Below are 20,107 nucleotides of genomic sequence, written 5' to 3' on the forward strand. Positions count from 1 at the left end.
CAGAATACAAAACTGTATACACTATATAATTATAACTAGATAATTTTTAAAAATCCCTGTGTGTTAAGAGAAGATTAGAAAGAAAATTGCTAACATGTTAAAAATAACTAGGTATGGTTAGTGATTATAGGGGTAATACTTCCCTTCTTACTATTTTCAAAACTTTCTTTAATTAACAGGTATTAATTTTTACTGTAAAAAGTACTAATGTGTAGATTTTATAAGAGTGATCAGTAAGAGGTATACACATTTTATAAAGTATTCTCCAGAAAAGAAAATTTACAATGGATAAAGTGACTTCATTTTAACTAAATGTCCTAAAGTTGCCAATAATTTTGTCTGTTAAATATATAATCCCTCTTGAGCAAAAAGGAAAAAGAACTTGTGGACATAGATAATAGTGTAGTGATTGCTGGGAGGAGATAGATATAAAATATTAAATAATAAATAAATAAATAAAATTAATTAGAAAAAAATACGATCCCTCTTACTACCTTCTGAGTACTTCTTTCATCTTCATCTTCAGATGGATCTGACTGATGTTTTGGACTGTCCATTTGAAGGAATGCTCTGACATCTGGACTAAAAATAAAAATTAACTTTATTATGATGTCGAAAGTATTTCTACAGCCTTTCTCCCTTTAAAAATTGAAAATAAAAATAATTATAATAGCATTTACAGTAAGAAAGCCAAATAAAATCCATTAATATTCTGTATTATAAAAGAAATAAGCAAATTAATTTTAAAAACATAGAGAGTCCAACATGGGCAAAGGGAGAACCAGTTGAGAAAATTTATCAAGATGCTTAACATCATTAATAATCCAAGAAATACTAATGAAAATAATAACGAGATACCATTTTATGTCCATTAAATTGCAAAAATTGGAAAGATAGATAAGTTGGCAGGAATACAGGGAAAGGTAGACAACATCAAAAAGTTGGTAGGAATTCTCATGTATTACTGGTGAGAATGTACAATGAGGAAAATTTTCTAAAAAGCAATCTGGCAATATTTGGTGAAACTGGGTATGTGTTTTGCCTGGACACAGATATTCCAGTTCTAGGAATAAACCACACAAAAATGTAAATCCAGGTTCAGTGAAAGATGTAACTAGGATACTCATGGCAACATTCCTTAGAGTAGTGAATCAGAAGCCAACAGCCATCTGCCACTAGAGAAATGAGTAACCGCCTATGGCAGGCAAAAGCAAAGAACTAGAGCACCATACCACATATGTGCATATATTAAATACTCATGGACACAAAGCAAGAGTCAATAAATGGATATCCAAAGACACATATTGAAGTGGGTTTCAATAGTGGGAATGAAGAATTGGGAGTGAAGATCAAAGATGAAGAGAAAAAATGAACTAAAATTAAAGAGGGACCTTGTGTGGACTAATGACAATTCCAAGAAATGACTGAATCTCTATAACAGAGGTACTTCCTACCAAATTGTTCTTTTTTTCTTTGTAAGACATAATTGACATTTGTACGTATTATGAAATGATCACAATAAGTCTAGTTAACACCCATCACCACACAGAGTTACATTTTTTTTCTTGTGATGAAAACCTTTAAGATCTACTCTCTTAGCAAATTTAAAAAACAAGGTAGGACAAAATTAGGTTTACAATTTTGAGTATGCAAAACACAGTTTATTCTCATGTTATTATTTATTAATTATATTATTTTCCATACTAACTGTAAACCTACTTTTGCTCTACCCTGTACACAATACAGTATTGTTAACTACAGGCACCATGCTGTACATATCTTCATAACTTATTTATTTTATAACTGGAAGTTTGTAGTTTTTGACACTTTCACCCTTTGCCCAACCCCCCAACACCTGCCTCTGGCAGCCACCAGTTTGTTCTCTATATCTACGAGTTTGGTTTTTTTTTAATTAAAAAAAATTTTTACTTATATTTTACAAAAAAATAGTATTTGTCTTTCCCTGTTTGACTTACTTCACTTAGCATAATGCCCTCAGGGTCTATCCATGTCATCACGAAAGGCAAGATTTCCTGCCCTGGCTGGTGTAGCTCAGTGGATTGAGAGTGGGCTTGGAACCAAAGAGTCACCAGTTCAATTCCCAGTCAGGGCACATGCCTGGGTTGTGGGCCAGGTCCCCAGTTGGAGACTCATGAAAGCAACCACACATTGATGTTTCTCTCCCTCTCTTTCTCTCTCCCTTCCCCTCTCTCTAAATCTAAATAAATAAAATCTTTTTAAAAAGGCAAGATTTCCCAAACTGCTTATAATAATTAAATATAAATAACATACATTCATTGTAAGAAATTCAGAAAGATGAAAAATAATTTTTTAAAAGTGGAAGGGCTCATGGGAATGTAAAATGGTGCAGCCACTGTGGAAAACAGTTTGATGGTTCCCGAAAGTTAAACATAGAGTTACCATATGATGTAACAACTCACCCTAGAAATAAGAACATATGCCCACACAAAATATTCATACACAAATGCTCACAGCAGCATTATTCATAATAGCCCAAAAGTGGAAACAACCTAAATGTCCATCAAATAGTGGATAAGCGAACAAATTGTGGCATGCAAGGGAATATTCTTCACCCATGAAAAGGAGTAAAATACTGACACTTGTTATAATAACATAGATGAAACTCAACATTATGCTAAATGAACAAAGAAAGATAAAAAGGTCACATATTGTGTGATTCCATTTATATAAAATGTCCAGAACAGGTAAATACATAGAGGTAAAAAGCAGATTAGTAGTTGCCAAAGGTTGGAGAAAAGGGGAAATTTGAAGAGTGCAGCTCCTGTTGGGGTGATAGTAATGTTAGATTAGACTTGGGGTGACAGATAGTGATGATGGCTGTACAGCATTAGAACTATGCTAAAAACACTGAATTGTACATGCTAAAAATTGTTAACATAAACTGAATTTTATCTCAAAGAATTTTTTAAAGGTGGAGATCTTTATTTTTACCACTGACAGGCAAGTACTATTACCATTTTAGCACATTTTATCCCAGTCTTTCTTTCTATAGTTAAGATCCTATTTCATTAAAATAGTTTATTTTACTGTTTTTCACCTACAAATTACATAAGCATTTTGCCATGTTGTTTAAAAGCTCTATAAGCAATCACTTTGACAGACATATGATGTTGCATAATATGAGTACACTAAGTTATTCAATGATTTGCTCACCCTAGAATATATAGATAGCTTCCAATATTTTACCACCCAACATCACTACTATAACTACTGTTCCAATTGACCATCTCTGAACATAACGGCAGAACTGCATATACGATTTTTCACAATAAAATTATTTGGTCTGAATTATAAACCATTTCAGACTTGACATAGTTTGTTATCTAATTTCCAGAGAGGCTGTACCAATTTATTATACGCTCCTAGCAGTATATGAATATCCAAAAGACTCTCTCTAGTCTTTGTTAGCTGTAAATGTTACAGTTTATATTACCATCTCCAACAGTTTGATAAGCAAAAAATAATATTTAAAAAAATATTTGATTTCATTAGTAATTAGTGATATGCAAACTAAAGCAACAATAAAACCACTACCCACTCACCAGAATCGCTAAAATTGAAAAGACTAACAATACTAAGTGTTGATAAGTAAGCAATGTGATCTCAGACATTGATGGTGGAAGTATAAATTGATACAATCTCTTTGGAAAATTACTCTGCATTATCTACTTAGGTTAAATGACTATAGGGTGGGACAAAAGAAGGTTTATAGTTGTATGTGGAACACAGTTTATTCTTGTATATTATTTATTAATTATTGTATTATTTTCCATATGAACAACTGTAAACCTACATTTGCCCCACCCTGTATATTCCCCTTACAATGCAGAATTTCTACGCCAAGATGTATCAAGAAAGCTTGCACATGTACACCAAAAGATGTGTTAATGGCAATATTATTCATTATAGCCAGAAAATGGAAACAATGCAAATGTCCATCAGCAGTGGAATGAATAAACTGGTCTTTCACACAATGAGCTATGGAAATGGAACAAACATAGTGACTCTCACACTGTTGAAAATAAGCCAGACAGAAAATATATATTATATGCTTCCAACTGTATTAAGTTAAAAAAAAAACAGGGCATGTTAATCTGTGCTGCTAAAAAATCAGAAGAATAACTACCTTTGGGAAGGAAGGAAAGAATAGAGGTGGGGAAGAGGTCCTGTATACAAGGGACTTCAAGGATGCCGGTAATGTGCTATCGCTTGGCCTGCAGGTGGCAACTTAGATGCGTCCACCTGCACATAACTTATTAGGCTGAGTGGTCATGATCTGAGCTCTCTTCTGTGTATGCCACAACCACAAGAAAGCTAAAGTAAGGTATCTTTGCTTCCATCTGTATTTCTTAATAGGGAAGAAAATACTCAGTTATTTGGGGTAATTAATCATTCATTTTGTAGTTCCTCTTTTGTAAATCACTGTGTTTTGTCCACTTTTCTTTTGGTGTCTTAAGCATGTATTACCTGCACGAGCCCTTTCCATATTAACTATATTGATCTATTGTCCTTTATCAAGGGAAACTTTTTCTATATTTTTGGTTTTTAATTTCTCTTGTGATTTTGAGGGTTCAAACATTTTTCTTGGTCAAACTTGTCAGCTTTACTCTGTGACACCTCACATACTGCCAATGTGCTCAAAACCCCCTTCTGCCCAGACATCAGAGAAACACAACACATCTTAATACAGTTTTGTAGGAATTTTAATAAATCAATTTTAATAAAAAATTTTTTAAAAAGAAGCTTTTATCTATTAAAGTAAAGCAATTTTTAAAGTTCACTTTCCTAACAGTAATGACAGTCGCACAGTAGGCGTACAAGATGCACTTGCTGACTGGTTTCTCTTCTTGCTTCCACAAATCTGTACTATTTTATAAATAGTTTGATGTTCAAATGAAGAGTATGAAAATTAACAAAGTTCCATTAAGAACAGATAAGATCCAGAAAATATGAAATGTCATTTCTTATTAAAAAGAAAAGGTCAGATAAAATTAAGTTTAAAAAACCTTTTGGGGTGCTGGATAGGTCTTATACCCTAAATGGAATGATGCTAGTTACAGGGTGCATATATCTGTAAAAATCCATTGGGTTGTATACTTAAGCATTGTGGCCCTGGCTGGTGTGGCTCAGTGGACGAAGTGCTGGCCTGTGAACCAAAAGGTTCCTGTTTCAATCCCCAGCCAGGGCACATGCCTGGGTTGCGGGCCAGGTCCCCAGGTGAGGTCATTCGAGAGGCAATTAATCAATGTATCTCTAGCATGTTGATGCTTCTCTACCTCCCTCCCTCTCTCCTTCTCCTTCTCCCTAAAAAAAATAAATAAAGTCTTGAAAAGAAAAAGAAAATGAAAGAATTGTATATCATTTAAGATAATCTTAAAATTAAAACAATCAAATTGCTTTCAGTTTACTTTTAATACCAAATACATCTTATACTACTACTCTTTCAGATCTAGTGTTAGAAGTTCTGAGTAACTCTTCAAAATGCCAGGAGAATAATCACTACCACCACCATTTCCCCCCATACTTATTCCATGTGAGGCTCTCTGTCAAAGGAAAAAACAAATTCAAGACCTCGGCATATGAACTGTATATCAAACAAACCAGCAATATGCCGATTCAAAGTAATCTCAAGTTCATACAGCCAAAATTAGTTAGAAGGACATATAGAAGCTGAAGATAACACAGAATTTGTCCTAGGGAAAAGGCATAATGTTTAAAAAGTAATTATAGGAAAAGCCAAGTAGTAAAAGGCCCTTTGCTGAGGAATATACCAGATGTAGGAACCCTGAGTTCAAGGTTCCTCCCCAACTTTGTGCCCCTCTGTCACCTGTTGGAGGCCCTGAATGAAAAGGCAGCTAGCTGGTCTTTAGGGTACTGGCTAATCCCAGGGCTACTGCAGCTGCTGGACCTCTCCTGACATGTCCCTTGTATCAGGGGAAATCCAGAGCACTGGGCAGAAGACTGTGGTTGAAGAAAGTTCTGTTCTATTATTTTTCTAATTTAGTAAATGACATTAAGTGAGTCGAAAAAGGAGGTCAGAGGATGTGCCCTTAGAATGGTAGAAGCCTACTGTAAACTATAAAGAATTATATAAATGGTAATGTAAAGACCTATATAAAAATAATTGTTTTTATAACAATTGCTAAAAATATAGTCCTTCAGTGCTGTGATTCTGAAGAGACTGTAAAAGTGTATCGTGTTTGCATCACTGCCCGTAACACAAACCCTTACTTACATCTACATAGATAGCTGGGCTGTGCAAAAGCTCCCCAGGTATTTTACTTTATCCTCTTTATTTTTAGAATGCTTTATACATACAAAACAATATAAGTAACATATAAGTAAATTACAAATCACAATAAATATAAAGAATACTCATGAACCAATTACCAGACTCAAAAATTAAAACATATCTCAAATCACGTTCCTAGGTATTTCTGATAAGACACACCCTCTCTACCTTCATTGGCAGCATCTGATCTACAGAAGGAGTTTAAACTCATGAGCATGAGACACACACAGGGCTGGGAAAGCGCCTTCATGGTCAGTGGCTACCTAGAATGCTGTGTTGAGAAGAACAGGAGGCCTTCTTGGTAGAAGAGAACAAGAATGGTAGCACATGTGCCTGACCCTTGCCAATTCCGTCAAAGGCTGTACTTATCTTCTTCCTGAAAATCTACTCTGTGTTCCAGCCGTACGTGAGTGTCTTGCATGCATCAGGCTTTTTGTAGATTCTTACATAAACTTTTCCTGGAATGCTCCCCCTGCTTTTTTTTCTTGAATGACTGCCCTTCCTTTAAGTCCCAGGAAGCCTTCTTTGACCTCTCCAGTAAGAGCTGGTCATATTTTTCCGTTGTCTTCTAGCACTTCTGCCATAAAGCTTTCCTGGCTTTAACTGCTTGTTCCTGTATCTGTCTCTCCCACTGGATTGGAAGCCTATGCCTCTGAAATGTAGTAATGACACTCATTCCTCTTTATGTCCCCAACATACACAGCAAGTACTTAATAAATGCTGTTTGAATGCATGAGTAAGTATAACAATGAAAAATCAGCGAAATGCATTAACTATATACTATACACATTCCTGCCAAGTTTAATCTACGAAACCAATACAGGTAGAAAAGGAAGAAAGAAAATAACTAAGACCTTGAGCTGATGATCAGAAAAGGAGTTAAGAATACCAGGGGAAAATTCTTGAGGAAGATTTTATATATACACACACATTATCTATAGCACAGTGACATTCTACAGAACATATAAAATCTGTATCAGTAACTTATTCAATATTGTTAGGTTTGGTTTCAGTGCCTCTTCCAAATACAATGAAAATTACTTACTGGTTGTATAGCTCTGGGTGCCTAACTAAGTTCTGAATGAATTCATTCAGTCCTGCTCTTCTTTGTTTGATAAAATCTGTGAAGAGAGACATATGCCATTAGGATTATTTATGTCAGACTAGGTAATTATCAATATAGTTTTATAAGAATAGATCAAAGTAAATTCTGATTAGGAGCTATTTCTTAATCCATGTTTCTTTACATACAATAAAATACTTAGAAATATTTATTTTAAAATCCATAAATACAATGATTATAAAACTAAAATAAAGCAGATAACATATCTTCCAAAAGAAAATTCTCAAAAAAAATGCCCACTTTAGGTTTTAAATAGACTCACTACAAAACTGGTTGGCCTTCCGTACTTGCCCTGACTGCACTGAACCCACAACCTAGGCAAGTGCCTTGAAGGGGAATTGAACTGGCAAACTTCCACTTTGTGAGACAATACCCAAGCAGCTGAGTCAAACCAGCCAGAGCTCAAGTATGAATTTTTAAAAAAAAATTAGGAAGGTATCTTGTAACCCTTCCAAGGGCATTCTTTATGTCACTGGACAATAGAGAGTATGTGAGGTTCATGTTAAAAACTATGCTTAAAAGACAGCCAGTTTTTAGAAACTGGACTTAGTATCATAGAAGAAGAACTAAAATTAATGACTACATTTGAGATATTTAAAGAAAATCTAACAATTATATGAAAGCAGATTTAAATTGTTCTGTGGATATGTACTGATGGTACCTTTGACACCAGGAAATGGGTTGTGAAAAAAGAGTGTGTTTGCTTTCTTCTGTGAGCTACAGTCATACTGCACTAAGTGCTACTAGACTCTCCACTTCCTTACTGACTTGAAACAGTTTTGAAAGCCCTCTAACAGAAAGAAGATAAATAAAAGAAGTCAGTCGTGAAAAAAGAAAACCAGCAGTAGTCAGAATTTAGGGCAATTCCAAGTTTAATTTTTAGACCAACATTAAGCATACGAATATCTAAAACATTCCGGATTAGACTGAAATGCATACCAGCCCCCTTACAGAATAAGTTCCCAGAACATATAAGGCTGACATAATATCTTTAAGAATTATAGTTGGAAAGATATATTTTTAAAAATCTCTCCAATTAAGAATTTATGTGAATGTATCTATTGTTATCCAAAGGGATTTCCATTAGAGATTCAAAAGAACTTAATGCTTAGATAATAAAATGAAACCTTTAGTCTCCAAAATATGTGTTAAACTGACCTATAAAGATTTCTTTGTTATTTCAGTGCCTTTAGAAAAATCATCAAAGATGAGACAATCTCCATCATTGTGGGGCAGGGGGAAAAATCAAATTTGAATGAAGGAGGCCTTGGGTTTTTGTTGTAGTATTACTACTGGTAGCCAGAGCAACCTGCTCGTATTCAAAAGCAAAGGATATTTAGAGCCTGCAGGGATCACAGAGGTCCTTTATCCTTAACCCACACCTTTCAGATCAGGAAATGGTAAGAGCTTTGTAATGTTCCAAACAAATAATTTTAAAATAAAATGCACGCAAAAGCCTGTGGCCCTGGGTGGTGTGGCTCAGCGGACTGAGCACAGGCCTGAAAGCCAAAGGGTGGAGAGTTGGATTCCCTGTCAGGGCACATGCCTGGGTTGCAGGCCAGATCCCCAGTGTGGGGTGCATGAGAGGCACCCACACATTAATGTTTCTCTCCCTCTCTCTCCTTTCTCCTTTCCTTTCCCTCTGTCTAAAAATAAATGAATGAATAAATGCATAAATAAATAAAATCTTTTTTAAAAGTTTGTGAATTTTCTTTTTAAAGGTGCCATGTACAGTAAGGGAATAATAGAAATAAATAAACCTGGATGAGTTCAATTTTCCATATACTAGCTGTGTGGCTTAGGAGAGAGGCTTAGTTTTACTATCATTCTAGTTCTCTGCAAATGACAGTTACAAATGCAAGTAAAAATTCTACATATAATAGAAGTGAGAATCCTCACCAATCATGAGGTTCATAAAGTATTAAAGTATAAAGAACCTCCAGTTGAGAGAGTTACAGGGGTTTATCTTGCAGCCTCAGGGTCAAAACTAAGTGTTTTTTTTTTTCAAAACTAAGTTTTAACTAAAGCAAGAATGTGAAAGAAATATGAAAATGAAGAAGGATAAAAGAGATGGTTGTTCATTGTGGACAGAATTCCACAGAGCACAGTAAAACAGTTTGAGAAGGAAATAGAGGGGGGCAAAGCAGTCAAAATAAGTGACTTAAGAGCTCTTTGGTAAAGAGAGATTTGACCAAGAAAGCAGACACGTTAGGAGTCATAGGTTTAATGGGTTATAGGGTTACAAGCAAACTGATTGAGGAAGTAAGGTGGTGTGGAGGGAGGGCACTCTGCCTTGTCAGGATTCACCAGCTGCATAGATAGATGACTTTTCTAATAGGATTTTTGGTAGCTAAGGAGGCTTCTGTCTCCCTGTAAGTAGCTATTTGTGACCTTGAATCTGTTTCCTCAGATTGAAGTGGAATGTTCCAGGCTTGAGTCTTCAGACAAATAGGCTCCAGATTCCTAAGATCTTCTGTGGCATTATGCTCCCCAAGGGTGACCAATAGAACATTTTCTTAGTACGCCATTCAGAGGCCCGCAGGCTGCTATGCATGGACCTTACTTTTAATAAATGTTTCTTGGTATAACAAAGAATATCCTCCATAGTTACAAAAGTACCCCTAAATAATCTTTAATGATCAGTAAGTTTATCTGAAGCCAGGCTGCTTAAATTTAACTTCCAACTTTGACCCTGTATGTGACCCTGTGTCTCAGTTTCCTTATCTATAAAATAGTGGTGATAATAATAATACCCAACTCAAAGGGTTGTTGTGAGTACTAAATGAATTACAACATGTAATGTGTTTAAAACAATGCCTGGTACACAGTAAGCATTTTCCTGAGGAATTATTTTCATAGAGCATGAGATCCATTAGCTTTATAAATTCTTATATTACTGTACAATAAATGTTTACTATGTTTTCAAACTTCAACCACCACTTATGGCTGGCCTATGAAGTTACTGCTTACCAGGATCAAAATTGTCACCAAATATTCGCTTGGCAGGAATCTTCAGGGCCATAGCAGGAAATTGTTTTCTTAACTAGAATTAAAAAAAATAACATTATATGAACTTAATTTTATAAGTCTTCTAGTTATACATGCACCAAAATAAAGTGCAATCTGATTTGCAAGAAAATCCATTGTAAGACATACTTTTAAATATATAATAATCAAGTATATAATATTAAATTACAGCAATAAAATACCACAGACTGTCTAATCATCCTATTTTATGCCAATAAAATACTTAGTGGCTTTGTGACCTTGAATAAGTTACTTAACATCTCTGGGCCTTAATCTTCTTGCCTGTAAACTAGGGATAATTTTAGTACTTACCTTACAGATTTGTTATGAGGCTTAAAGGAAATCATTTATGTTAAGTGCTTAGACTAAAATCTGGTGTATAAGTTTGAATACATTACTCACCATTTATTATGTCAGGGAAAGATGTGATCTTTGTGTTTTCTCTGTATGAATAGGTTGACAATTATTTTCTAAGAAAGGTGATGAATTTTGCTTTCAACATCCTCTACTTCAGCCTTCCCCCTATAACTATTCTAATACATTTATCAGATTTGCTTATCCCCGGAGAAAAAACAACTTGGCCCAAAAGAACTTAAATTTGGGGCAGTAGGATCATAAATATGGGTTAATGCTTATTTTTATTAGAGGCTTCAGGTAAGACCCCTCCCCCTCCCCCCCACAGAAACTATATATCTAACTCCCAGCTGACCGGAAATAGAAAGAACAGAAGAATGTATAAATCACTCTACACCACAGGCATGCTATCAGCACAATCCAGTCTGTAGACAAATGACACTGCTTTTTCAACAAAAAGCTGTAAAGGAAAGATAAGAGAAGTGGAGGGGAAATTTTAGCAATTAAAAGACACTTAATAGAATTATCAGTCAGTCACATAAATACTGACTGATTATTTGATATTAAGATATTATCATTAATGCAGTTTTATATATGATAATCATTATCATGTGTGTGTATTTTAAGGACCTTTATCTTTTTTAGAGATGATACTAAAATATTTATAGATGAAATGATACGATACATGAAATTTGCTTCAAAATACAGCAGGCTGCCTAGGTCCAGAGATGCAACAAGAATGGCTATATGGTTGTTGCAGCTGGATGATACCTTACATTATTTTCTGCATTTGTTCTTGTCTATCTACCTCTGAATAATTCTACAGTGAAAAATTAAAAAAATGTAAATGACATCCATAAAAACACATTTAAACTGATAATTAAAATGCTTACAGATTGGAAATTACACTTTTTGTCTTTTATTCTAAAAGAAGCATAAGAATTTGTATTTCTATACTTAGGGAAATCCAAGCCAGGTTTAACCTCATTCCTGTACTTTGAAAGAACACAACTAATACCATTTCCCTGTTTTGTTTTCTTTGCCCCTTGTCACAAGAGGCAGAATTTGTAGGGCTTATGTAAACAGAGAGGCAGACACAGAAAATGAGAAAACGAGAAAAAAAACTGAGAGAAATATAAGAAAAAGAAAAATGGATAATAAAAACTCATTTACACGTGAAGAAAAATTGTCTGCAAAAAAGCTTCAGACAGCATGTTTGATGGAAAGAGAGAATGAAAGTGGTCACGGCAGGGGAAGTGCCCAAACATTCCTACTTCATCTTTGTGCTTAGAGACACTCGTGCTAACACTCCGCCTTTATAATCACCCCCTATTTAAACTGAAACCATCATAAGGATGAAAAGCTTTTCACTCATGCAGACCTCCACACTGCTCAGTTTTTAGATGACATCCCTACACTCCTCCCTCTCATAAACAATTCTACAAAAGAAAACACGTTTAGAAGGTGAATCTAGCCTTTATAATCTTTTTAGCAAAATAAATAAAGAAATCTCAAATTTTTAGTTACCAGTAGTTCACTGAACAAAACCTGATCTCATCTCTCTAAGAAGTTCATGTAAACCCTCTGTGTGAGTACCTATGTGTGTTACGTTACTATCATGTTATTCTTACCTGATTATAAGCCAGGTATCATGATAGGTACTGTCCAATTTGTACAATTATCATAAAATGCTAATCACATACACAGTGGTATCTAAGAATTTCAATTCAGGCTAGCAATTCAACCCTCCCCCAGCATCCAATAGAAACCTTTAAAAAATTAATGAAAAATTGCGAAAGATATTTCCATGTGCAAACTCCTACTGGCTATTATTTTGTTTCAAAAGTGTGACTTCCTTTACAGTCAAAAAAATGATCTCAATCAATATCTTAAATATTGGTTAAACAATATTTAAAACTGTGTACAATAAGTTTCAATTGCATAAGCATTAAAGAAAAACTAAATAACACAAGAAAACACAACAGAACTAAGAGCTGGGCAGTTTAACCAGAAGTAATATGATGATGAACCATTATTAGAGCAGTAAATATAAAGGAGTTATGTCTAATATTCTATAATATTAAGATATGCTTTAAGCAGTACATCTAATTTTCACACCTTCAATACTTTATTTGGAACTTCTCAATGGTCCCCTCTCCACCCTTTTTTGTAAGAATTCCAAAGTTAGAATACGTTAGAAGAATCTATGACCTTTTTCTACTAGTCTGATATACGAGGTCTGTCCAGATGGCATCCAGCCATGTAATATGAAAAATAGAAATGTTTATTGAAGAAGATACAAGATACATTGTACAGAGGACAATGATACCTCAGTCCCCTTCAAAGTTGGCATCTTGGGATCTCATGGTTTTCCCAATTGCCATCAGCTGCACCATCGTGTTTTCCTGAATCTCATCTATGGTCTGAAATCTCTTCCCTTTCAAAGGTGATTTCAGTTTTGGGAAAAGCCAGAAGTTTCAGGGTGCCAAATCTGGACTGTAGGGGGCATGAGTCACCTGGGTGATTTGATGTTCTGTCAAAAAACTTTGCACAAGATATGATGCCTGAGTGGGCATGTTGTTGTGATAAAGCTGCCAATCATGAGTTGCCTATAGTTGTGGCCTTCTGAATTATCTGAATAGTTTCCACTGAGGAATGTTCCAGCTTAACACAAAATCTGACGCAGATTTGTTGCTCTACATGCTCAGTCATTTTAAATGTGACGTCCACAAAGTACACATGCTCACTCAATGGCATCTACTGCCCCTGTTGACGCAGAAAGTCGTCATTGTTCACACATGCACATTCCAGTCCACTCTCCTTGGCTACCAGGTTATACTGCTGTCATGCAAACTGTTCTCATTACGTTAACAATGACTGGACTTCTTCTGGAAAGACCTCATATTATAGCAGATTTATTTCAGAAAATGACCAATGCTATGGCAAAAATAAATTAAATCAATTATCATCAATAGTTACTGGAAGAAAAAAAATAAAGCTGTATTAGCTTGCTTTAAATTAAATGTTTGAGATTTTATCTGCATAAAGAAACAATGCACAATGTTAATGTGAGTATTATTTAATCATTCAAATAAAATCTCTCCTTTTTGAGCTTTCTCAGGTGTTTGTTTTAAATAGCAATCTTGCAAACTATTACTTACAGTATTGTAAAGCTTATCAAATTCTGCATATCTCCTGAAGACAAACCACTCACTTGTGCCCACTGAGACCAGAACTTTATAAACCTGTGAAAACAAAAATAATAAAAACAGCAAAATAAAATTTGATTACATAAAGTCATTAGCTGTTTCAATATGTGAATAATCTTGCTTTCATAACTAGATGTTAATGTTTATTTATGTTTCACCAAGATACACAGTATACCAACTAAAATACTTTATCTTGTTGAGAGGTGGTATTTTATTTTTAAAATGTTATAAAATATTTCTGTAATTTTTAGAGAATAATATAGTGAATACCTGTGTAGTCATTATTTAGATAATTCTAACATTTTGCCATTCTTGTTTCAGATTTTTTTCCCCCAAGAATAAAACATTATAGAGTCGATTGATGATATTCTCTTTTATTCTTTCCCCATAATAATACCATTAGCTAGAAATTATAAAGAATTTTCAGAAGTGATGTCTGGCACATAGTAAACACTCAATTTTTATTTTTTCCAGGTCATCTTTTACAGAGTATATCTCAAACTAAGAATTTATCCTCAGATTTCCCACTACTACCTAGCATGTGTTTAATATTTTCATATACATATAATTGCATATAACTGTAGTCAAAAACCCTATGAAGTAAGCACAACAAACATTACACCCCCTACACTACACGTGTGAGGAAATGGTGGCCTAAAAAAGTTAGGTAGCTTGCTCAACTACACAGACTTGTGAGAATAAGATCTAAATCTTCTAACCCTCCATGGACCAGAACCAGTATCGTTGGTTATAATATAGAAGCGACTCTCACAGCTGATTCCACAGATACTCTCAGATCACAATTTGACATACCAATGTAGATAAAACTGTTTCAGACCCCAAAAATGTTGTATCGTTTTTAAAGAAAAAAAATAACAAGAGTCCAGATTTACAAGAAAGGGCTCACTGATGTATGGTTTGGGTTATCGATCTCATATTATAGTATAAAACTAGGGGAAAGAGATAGGAGTCATTTTGGGGTTTTCTTTAAATTAAAAAAAAACTTTTATTTGCAGAAATAATCACAAGATTTCACAGAAAGCAGTATAATATTTATTACAATATGAAATCATCTTACTGAGTTTTTAAAATACTTCCTTATTGCCTGCATTGCCCAGCAGAATATAAGTTTCTTGGGAGGAAGGGCAGTGTCATTCTTACTACCCACCGTATCCCCATGGCCCAGAACAGTGTCCAGCATAACAAAGAAACTCAGTGACAATCTGTTGAGCAGATACGTGAAAGTACAATTTAGACTTGGTTTAAGTCAAGATGTCCTAGGACACAAAGAAATTCTGTTAGAAGCTTCACAGTATAGAGCTATACATAAAACATATGAGAACTACCTTTGCCATGGAAAACAGAGGATACCTGAGATGACTCACTGCCAATATTTGTTACGTATGAACTTCAAACATGGCAGGACGTTATGCCCTTGAAGGAGAGAATGCCCCAAAGGTAAAAATAAGAACAGAGAAGGAAGGAAAACTTTCACACACTCCACTGTTTTATCCAAGGTACACACACCTTCTGTTTACCATAAAAGTGATGTTTCTAAAATTTGCTTACATGAATTTGGAATAAATGCACAGTGCTTGTACAGATATTACTACAACACAAAGACGAAGGGGAAGCAAATCGCTAGACATTACAATGGCTCTGCTCTGGGTTCGGTGCAGGGTGTGGAGGTATTAAGGAAGGGAGAACAGAGGAACAGAGGATAGAAGGGCTATTTCCAGGCCCTTGCCTGGGACTTTAGGGGAAAACCACTATAACCCCAGTTACGAAGGCAGGGTGGAGTGGTCAGACAAAGAGTTTAACTCCTCAGCTTTCTTCAACTTCCATGTGAAATTGACTCTGAGTTGAAAGTCACTTGTCATGGGGCTCCACTGGCCAGGTAACCCCCTGATCTGAGGCTGTGGTAGATCACTTGACTCAGGAACAGGCAAAGGGTGGTTTCTACAGCCTTGGAGAGCCAAGGGGAAGCAGTGAGTCATCATCACCCTGGCCAACGCAACCAAAGAACAGATAACAAGACAGTTCGTCAGCTGAAGGCACCAGCAATGCATGCCAGTAAAATGCCCAGGGTTGGGTCAGGTCAGGCATAGCCGGGTGTTTACCAAACGAGTCACTCCATACCTGGAATGGCAAAGACAGATGTACAGGGATGACAAAAATGCAAGGGCCTTCACCGGGCTGCTGGTACAGTGAGGTCAGTCAAACACAATGAAAGGGTACCGTGCTCCTCCCATAAACGATGATGCCAAGTGGGAGTGTATGTTCATTAAGAAAAAGAGCAGAATGGAGACAGCCTGGGCATTTTTACTTTAAAAAAGTACTCAAATTTTAGCTCAAACTGATCATGTTTAGCTTAAACGGCACTGGATTAAATGGATTCCTTCATATCATTCAGTGGGTGGAGGTTTATAAGGAAGCCCAGCTCAGTTACAGATCAAATAAATGACATTTTTTCAGCTGGAGGAGGGCAGTAGACCTCTGTGTATACTAACAGAACTAATGAAACTAAATACAGTATTATATATTTCATTACACTAACTAGAAAAGTAACTCTTCTCCAATAATAGTCACTGATACACTGATTCAGCAAATATTCTTTGGGTTTAATCTTTATAAAGCCCTACAGTAGATCCTCTGGTGATAAAAAGTAAAATTAGAAATGGGCTTTGCCTTTAAGGTGAAGAAAGATATAAAAGACTGGATTACATATTTTTAAATTGAAGAAGAAAATTAATAAACACCATAAGAAAGACACTACATAGATTTCAAGAAAGACACTATGGAGATTTCAAGATACTGGTTCTTAACATGTGATCAGTGACTTCGGGACCATTAACCCCCTGGCAGTGCACATGAAATTACGGGCATGTGTCACAGATCCATGTTCCTGAACATTTTCTGGTGAGAAAGTACCAGACTCTTCTCCAAGTGCAAAACTCTGCTCTGAAAAAGAAATTGGCTTCCATTATAGTACACAGGGAAGAGGGTGGAGGAGATAGCATTTGAAAGATACCTAAAATCTGGATATGTGAAGATAGGGAGAGGACACTCTAGGTTAAGGAAGAACAAAAGCAGAGTTGGAAATATCCTCTATTTCCATTTTTCCCCATGTGCTTTACGCTGCGTACTTACAGTAAACCTCTTCTTTTTCTCTCTGTGTTCATCGGAGCTGGGAATGCTTACACTTGGGCAGCTTTCCTTGTGGTCCATGGTATAACCCTTTCAGATGTATGGCCTCAAAAGGACACCAAAAAAAAATGAGTCTGAAGAAACAGTCAGCAGCGGACAAACCCAATCAGCTAATCCGAAACGTAAAACTTCTCGAGGTAATGTTCAGATTCCATCATGCAACCTTAACCAACAGAAAAGAAAAATGATTAGCAAAGCAATTTTAAAATACCACAATCCGTGATTCCTTGTTCACAGGACTGATTTCATGCTTATTCTGACACGAATTTACTTTTGATCATTAATCTCAGGGGGTGGTAGGTCCTGCTGGTACTGAATTATGTGCGAGTTTGAATGTCTGTTTGTGCCTTACTGTGCAGAGCCCACAGGAACACAACTACAGGAGAATATCATGTCTCAGGGCTCCCCTTTGGAAGGGACAAGAAGATTACATTACATGGCATCAGAAATACAGAAGGACCTGGCTGGTGTAGCTCAGTGGATTGAGCTTGGGCTGTGAATCAAAGGGTTGCCAGTTCGATTTCCAGTCAGGGCACATGCCCAGGTTGCAGGCCAGGTCCCCAGTGAGGGCCACGTGAGACGCAACCACACACTGATGTTTCTCTCCCACTTTTTCTCCCTCCCTTCCTCTCTCTCTAAAAATAAATAAATATTTCTAAATAAATAAATAAATAAATAAATAAAAATATTTAAAAAATAGAGAAGGGAAAAGCTGCGGGGCAGGAGAAGGTGCTTCATACAAGGTGCCTAGGGGACATCTAAGCATGATGTACAACAGCAGGCAGTTAGGTATAGAAATCTAGCCCGCAAATCCACGCCAGAGATCTGTTTGCAAACCGCGCTAGACATCCTCTTTTGCCCTCTGTATCTAGTACCACCCTTTCTCCACACCCTGCCACATGCCAGAAGGCTGACCCCGGTGGACCTCAACCAGAGGCAGTCTACCTACCACCCTGCCCTGGTTTGATGCACTGAATGCAAGACACTAGTGGGAGACGGAAGGGCAGGGAGAACGAGATGCTAAGGTATTTATTCCCCCTCCTCCCTTCCTAACAGGCAGTGGTTTCTCTATCTAAGGCCATAGTTTCTACCAAATGGCCCCTCTTTCACAGCTACAGTGGAAGGCCTGGAGGCAGTGACAGCTTCCAAACGCTGTTAGTACAAGGGGTGCTTCCCCATGCCCTGCTGGTTCCTACCCCTGCCCAGGATGGATCAGTAAATAGTCCTTTAGTTAAATTCCCTTCCATTACTTTTGAGTATCATGTGACTGACTCAGTAATTACAACCAGGAATGACCCCAGGAAACAGACCCTCAAAAATAGGATGTGCATTTGATGAATGTCGTGATTGCCTTCCTGTGAAGGGAGGGGATAAGGAAGTGATCACCTGGTATACAGCGATATCACAATCACTCAAATTCCCTCCCAGAGTGTCACAGGACAGAGTACAGGTGGTAGGCAAGATGCTAGAAGGCCAAGAGGGTAATAAAAGTGTTGATTTCAAAGACTGAGACCTGGGCTGGGGCTGCTTCTGGTTGTCTCTGAGAATGTGCACACAGAAGAAAAATGGAAAGTAATGAATTCCTAAGTAGATGGATAAAAACTCTATGGCTGATAGATTGTTTTTCTCGTATGGCTGCTAAGCTGATAGGACTAAGGATCAAGTCCAGAGTTTGATGGTAAGGTTTGCAGAGCCAATTAAACATGCAATCCTGAAAAGTCTCTTATGCTAACACTAGGGTATTGGCTGCAAAGGAGAATGATCTTGAATTGTAGATGCAGGCACTTGGACACGCACAATGAGGCTAAGAATGCTGAACTCCATATTTAGCTGAACATCCCTGCTGACACAACTTACATCCCTGAGTAATCACCATCAGTCTCCCAAATCCTGCCCCCCTTAAAGCCTTTCAAGTTGTTTCACAAGGGGATGCCTTGCTCACAAGGGGAATTCTGCTCACTACCTACTCCCACCACCCCTCATTGCCCCACAACAGTAGTTAGATCCCAAAAGAACTCAGAAGGAAGTTCTATTCTGGAAGCCTATTCTGGAAGGAGAATGCCTTTATACTAAAACATTTGCATAATCTCAACAATTTTTACCAGCAAGAGTCTGTGAAGCACATATGGGAGTACATTCAAAGAATGTTAGACTAAATATAAGACTGCTGTGACCCTATACACGACCACAATGTATCCCGTCGGTCTTTCTCCAGGCCTCCCCCAAGAGGGACTTGCAGCCATTCTCAAGGGTGACCATCCACTGGGGAATGGGAAATATGTATCCTCCCAAGGGTTACTAGGCACTAGCTCTGAACGGATGCTAATCCCTGGAGACCCAAGACATGGTCCACCAGTCAGTAAAATACAGAGATATAAAATCACTTGTCTAAGCCAGGATCCAGGTAACAGGCGACAGAGCTAGGATTCAAATTCAAATCTGTCTGACTCGAAAACCAATATGGACTTGTTTGCTATACTGCAGTTTTCAAGTAAGGTTTCTCTTTCCTTCAAGCTAAATCAAACTGGTAACCTAATAATACTGAATACTTAGTGGCTAAGCTTATTACAAGCCAGACTGTGTTCTGTGTGCATTAGTCTGGTTGCTGCTCACAATAGCCCCTTCCACGAAGAGGAAATGGAGGAGAAACTGAAGCATAAAAAGGTGGAGGCGGAGTCAGGATTTGAACCCCAGGGGGCTGGCTGCCCTCGGACCTTTACCCACTGTGCCACAGCGCCTCTGCAACATACATGTACTCAAAAGAGTCCTCTTGGGAGCAATGAAGAAGGTTCATAAACTTATTTTTAAGTAATTACAAATGAAATTAGGAAAAAACAACTCTGCTATTACTGT

General features: G+C 36.7%; 1 protein-coding gene across 1 annotated transcript in view; it reads right to left on the reverse strand.

Annotated features, from left to right (window-relative positions):
- SGK3 (serum/glucocorticoid regulated kinase family member 3) overlaps positions 1-17,287 on the reverse strand; it is a 45,139-nt gene extending 27,852 nt beyond the window's left edge. Inside the window, exons 1-5 of the mRNA XM_037148932.2 lie at positions 17,198-17,287; positions 14,000-14,083; positions 10,428-10,500; positions 7,380-7,455; positions 495-582 (exon numbers count right to left, since the gene is read on the reverse strand). Of these exons, the coding sequence (XP_037004827.1) occupies positions 495-582; positions 7,380-7,455; positions 10,428-10,500; positions 14,000-14,083; positions 17,198-17,275 (399 nt within the window). The 5' untranslated portion in view covers positions 17,276-17,287. The remainder of the gene's footprint in view (positions 1-494; positions 583-7,379; positions 7,456-10,427; positions 10,501-13,999; positions 14,084-17,197) is intronic.
- Between the last annotated feature and the right edge of the window lie 2,820 nt (positions 17,288-20,107).

The sequence above is a fragment of the Artibeus jamaicensis genome, unplaced genomic scaffold, assembly GCF_021234435.1.
Source record: "Artibeus jamaicensis isolate MK-2021 breed Jamaican fruit bat unplaced genomic scaffold, CSHL_Jam_final scaffold_916, whole genome shotgun sequence".
Lineage (NCBI taxonomy): Eukaryota > Metazoa > Chordata > Mammalia > Chiroptera > Phyllostomidae > Artibeus > Artibeus jamaicensis.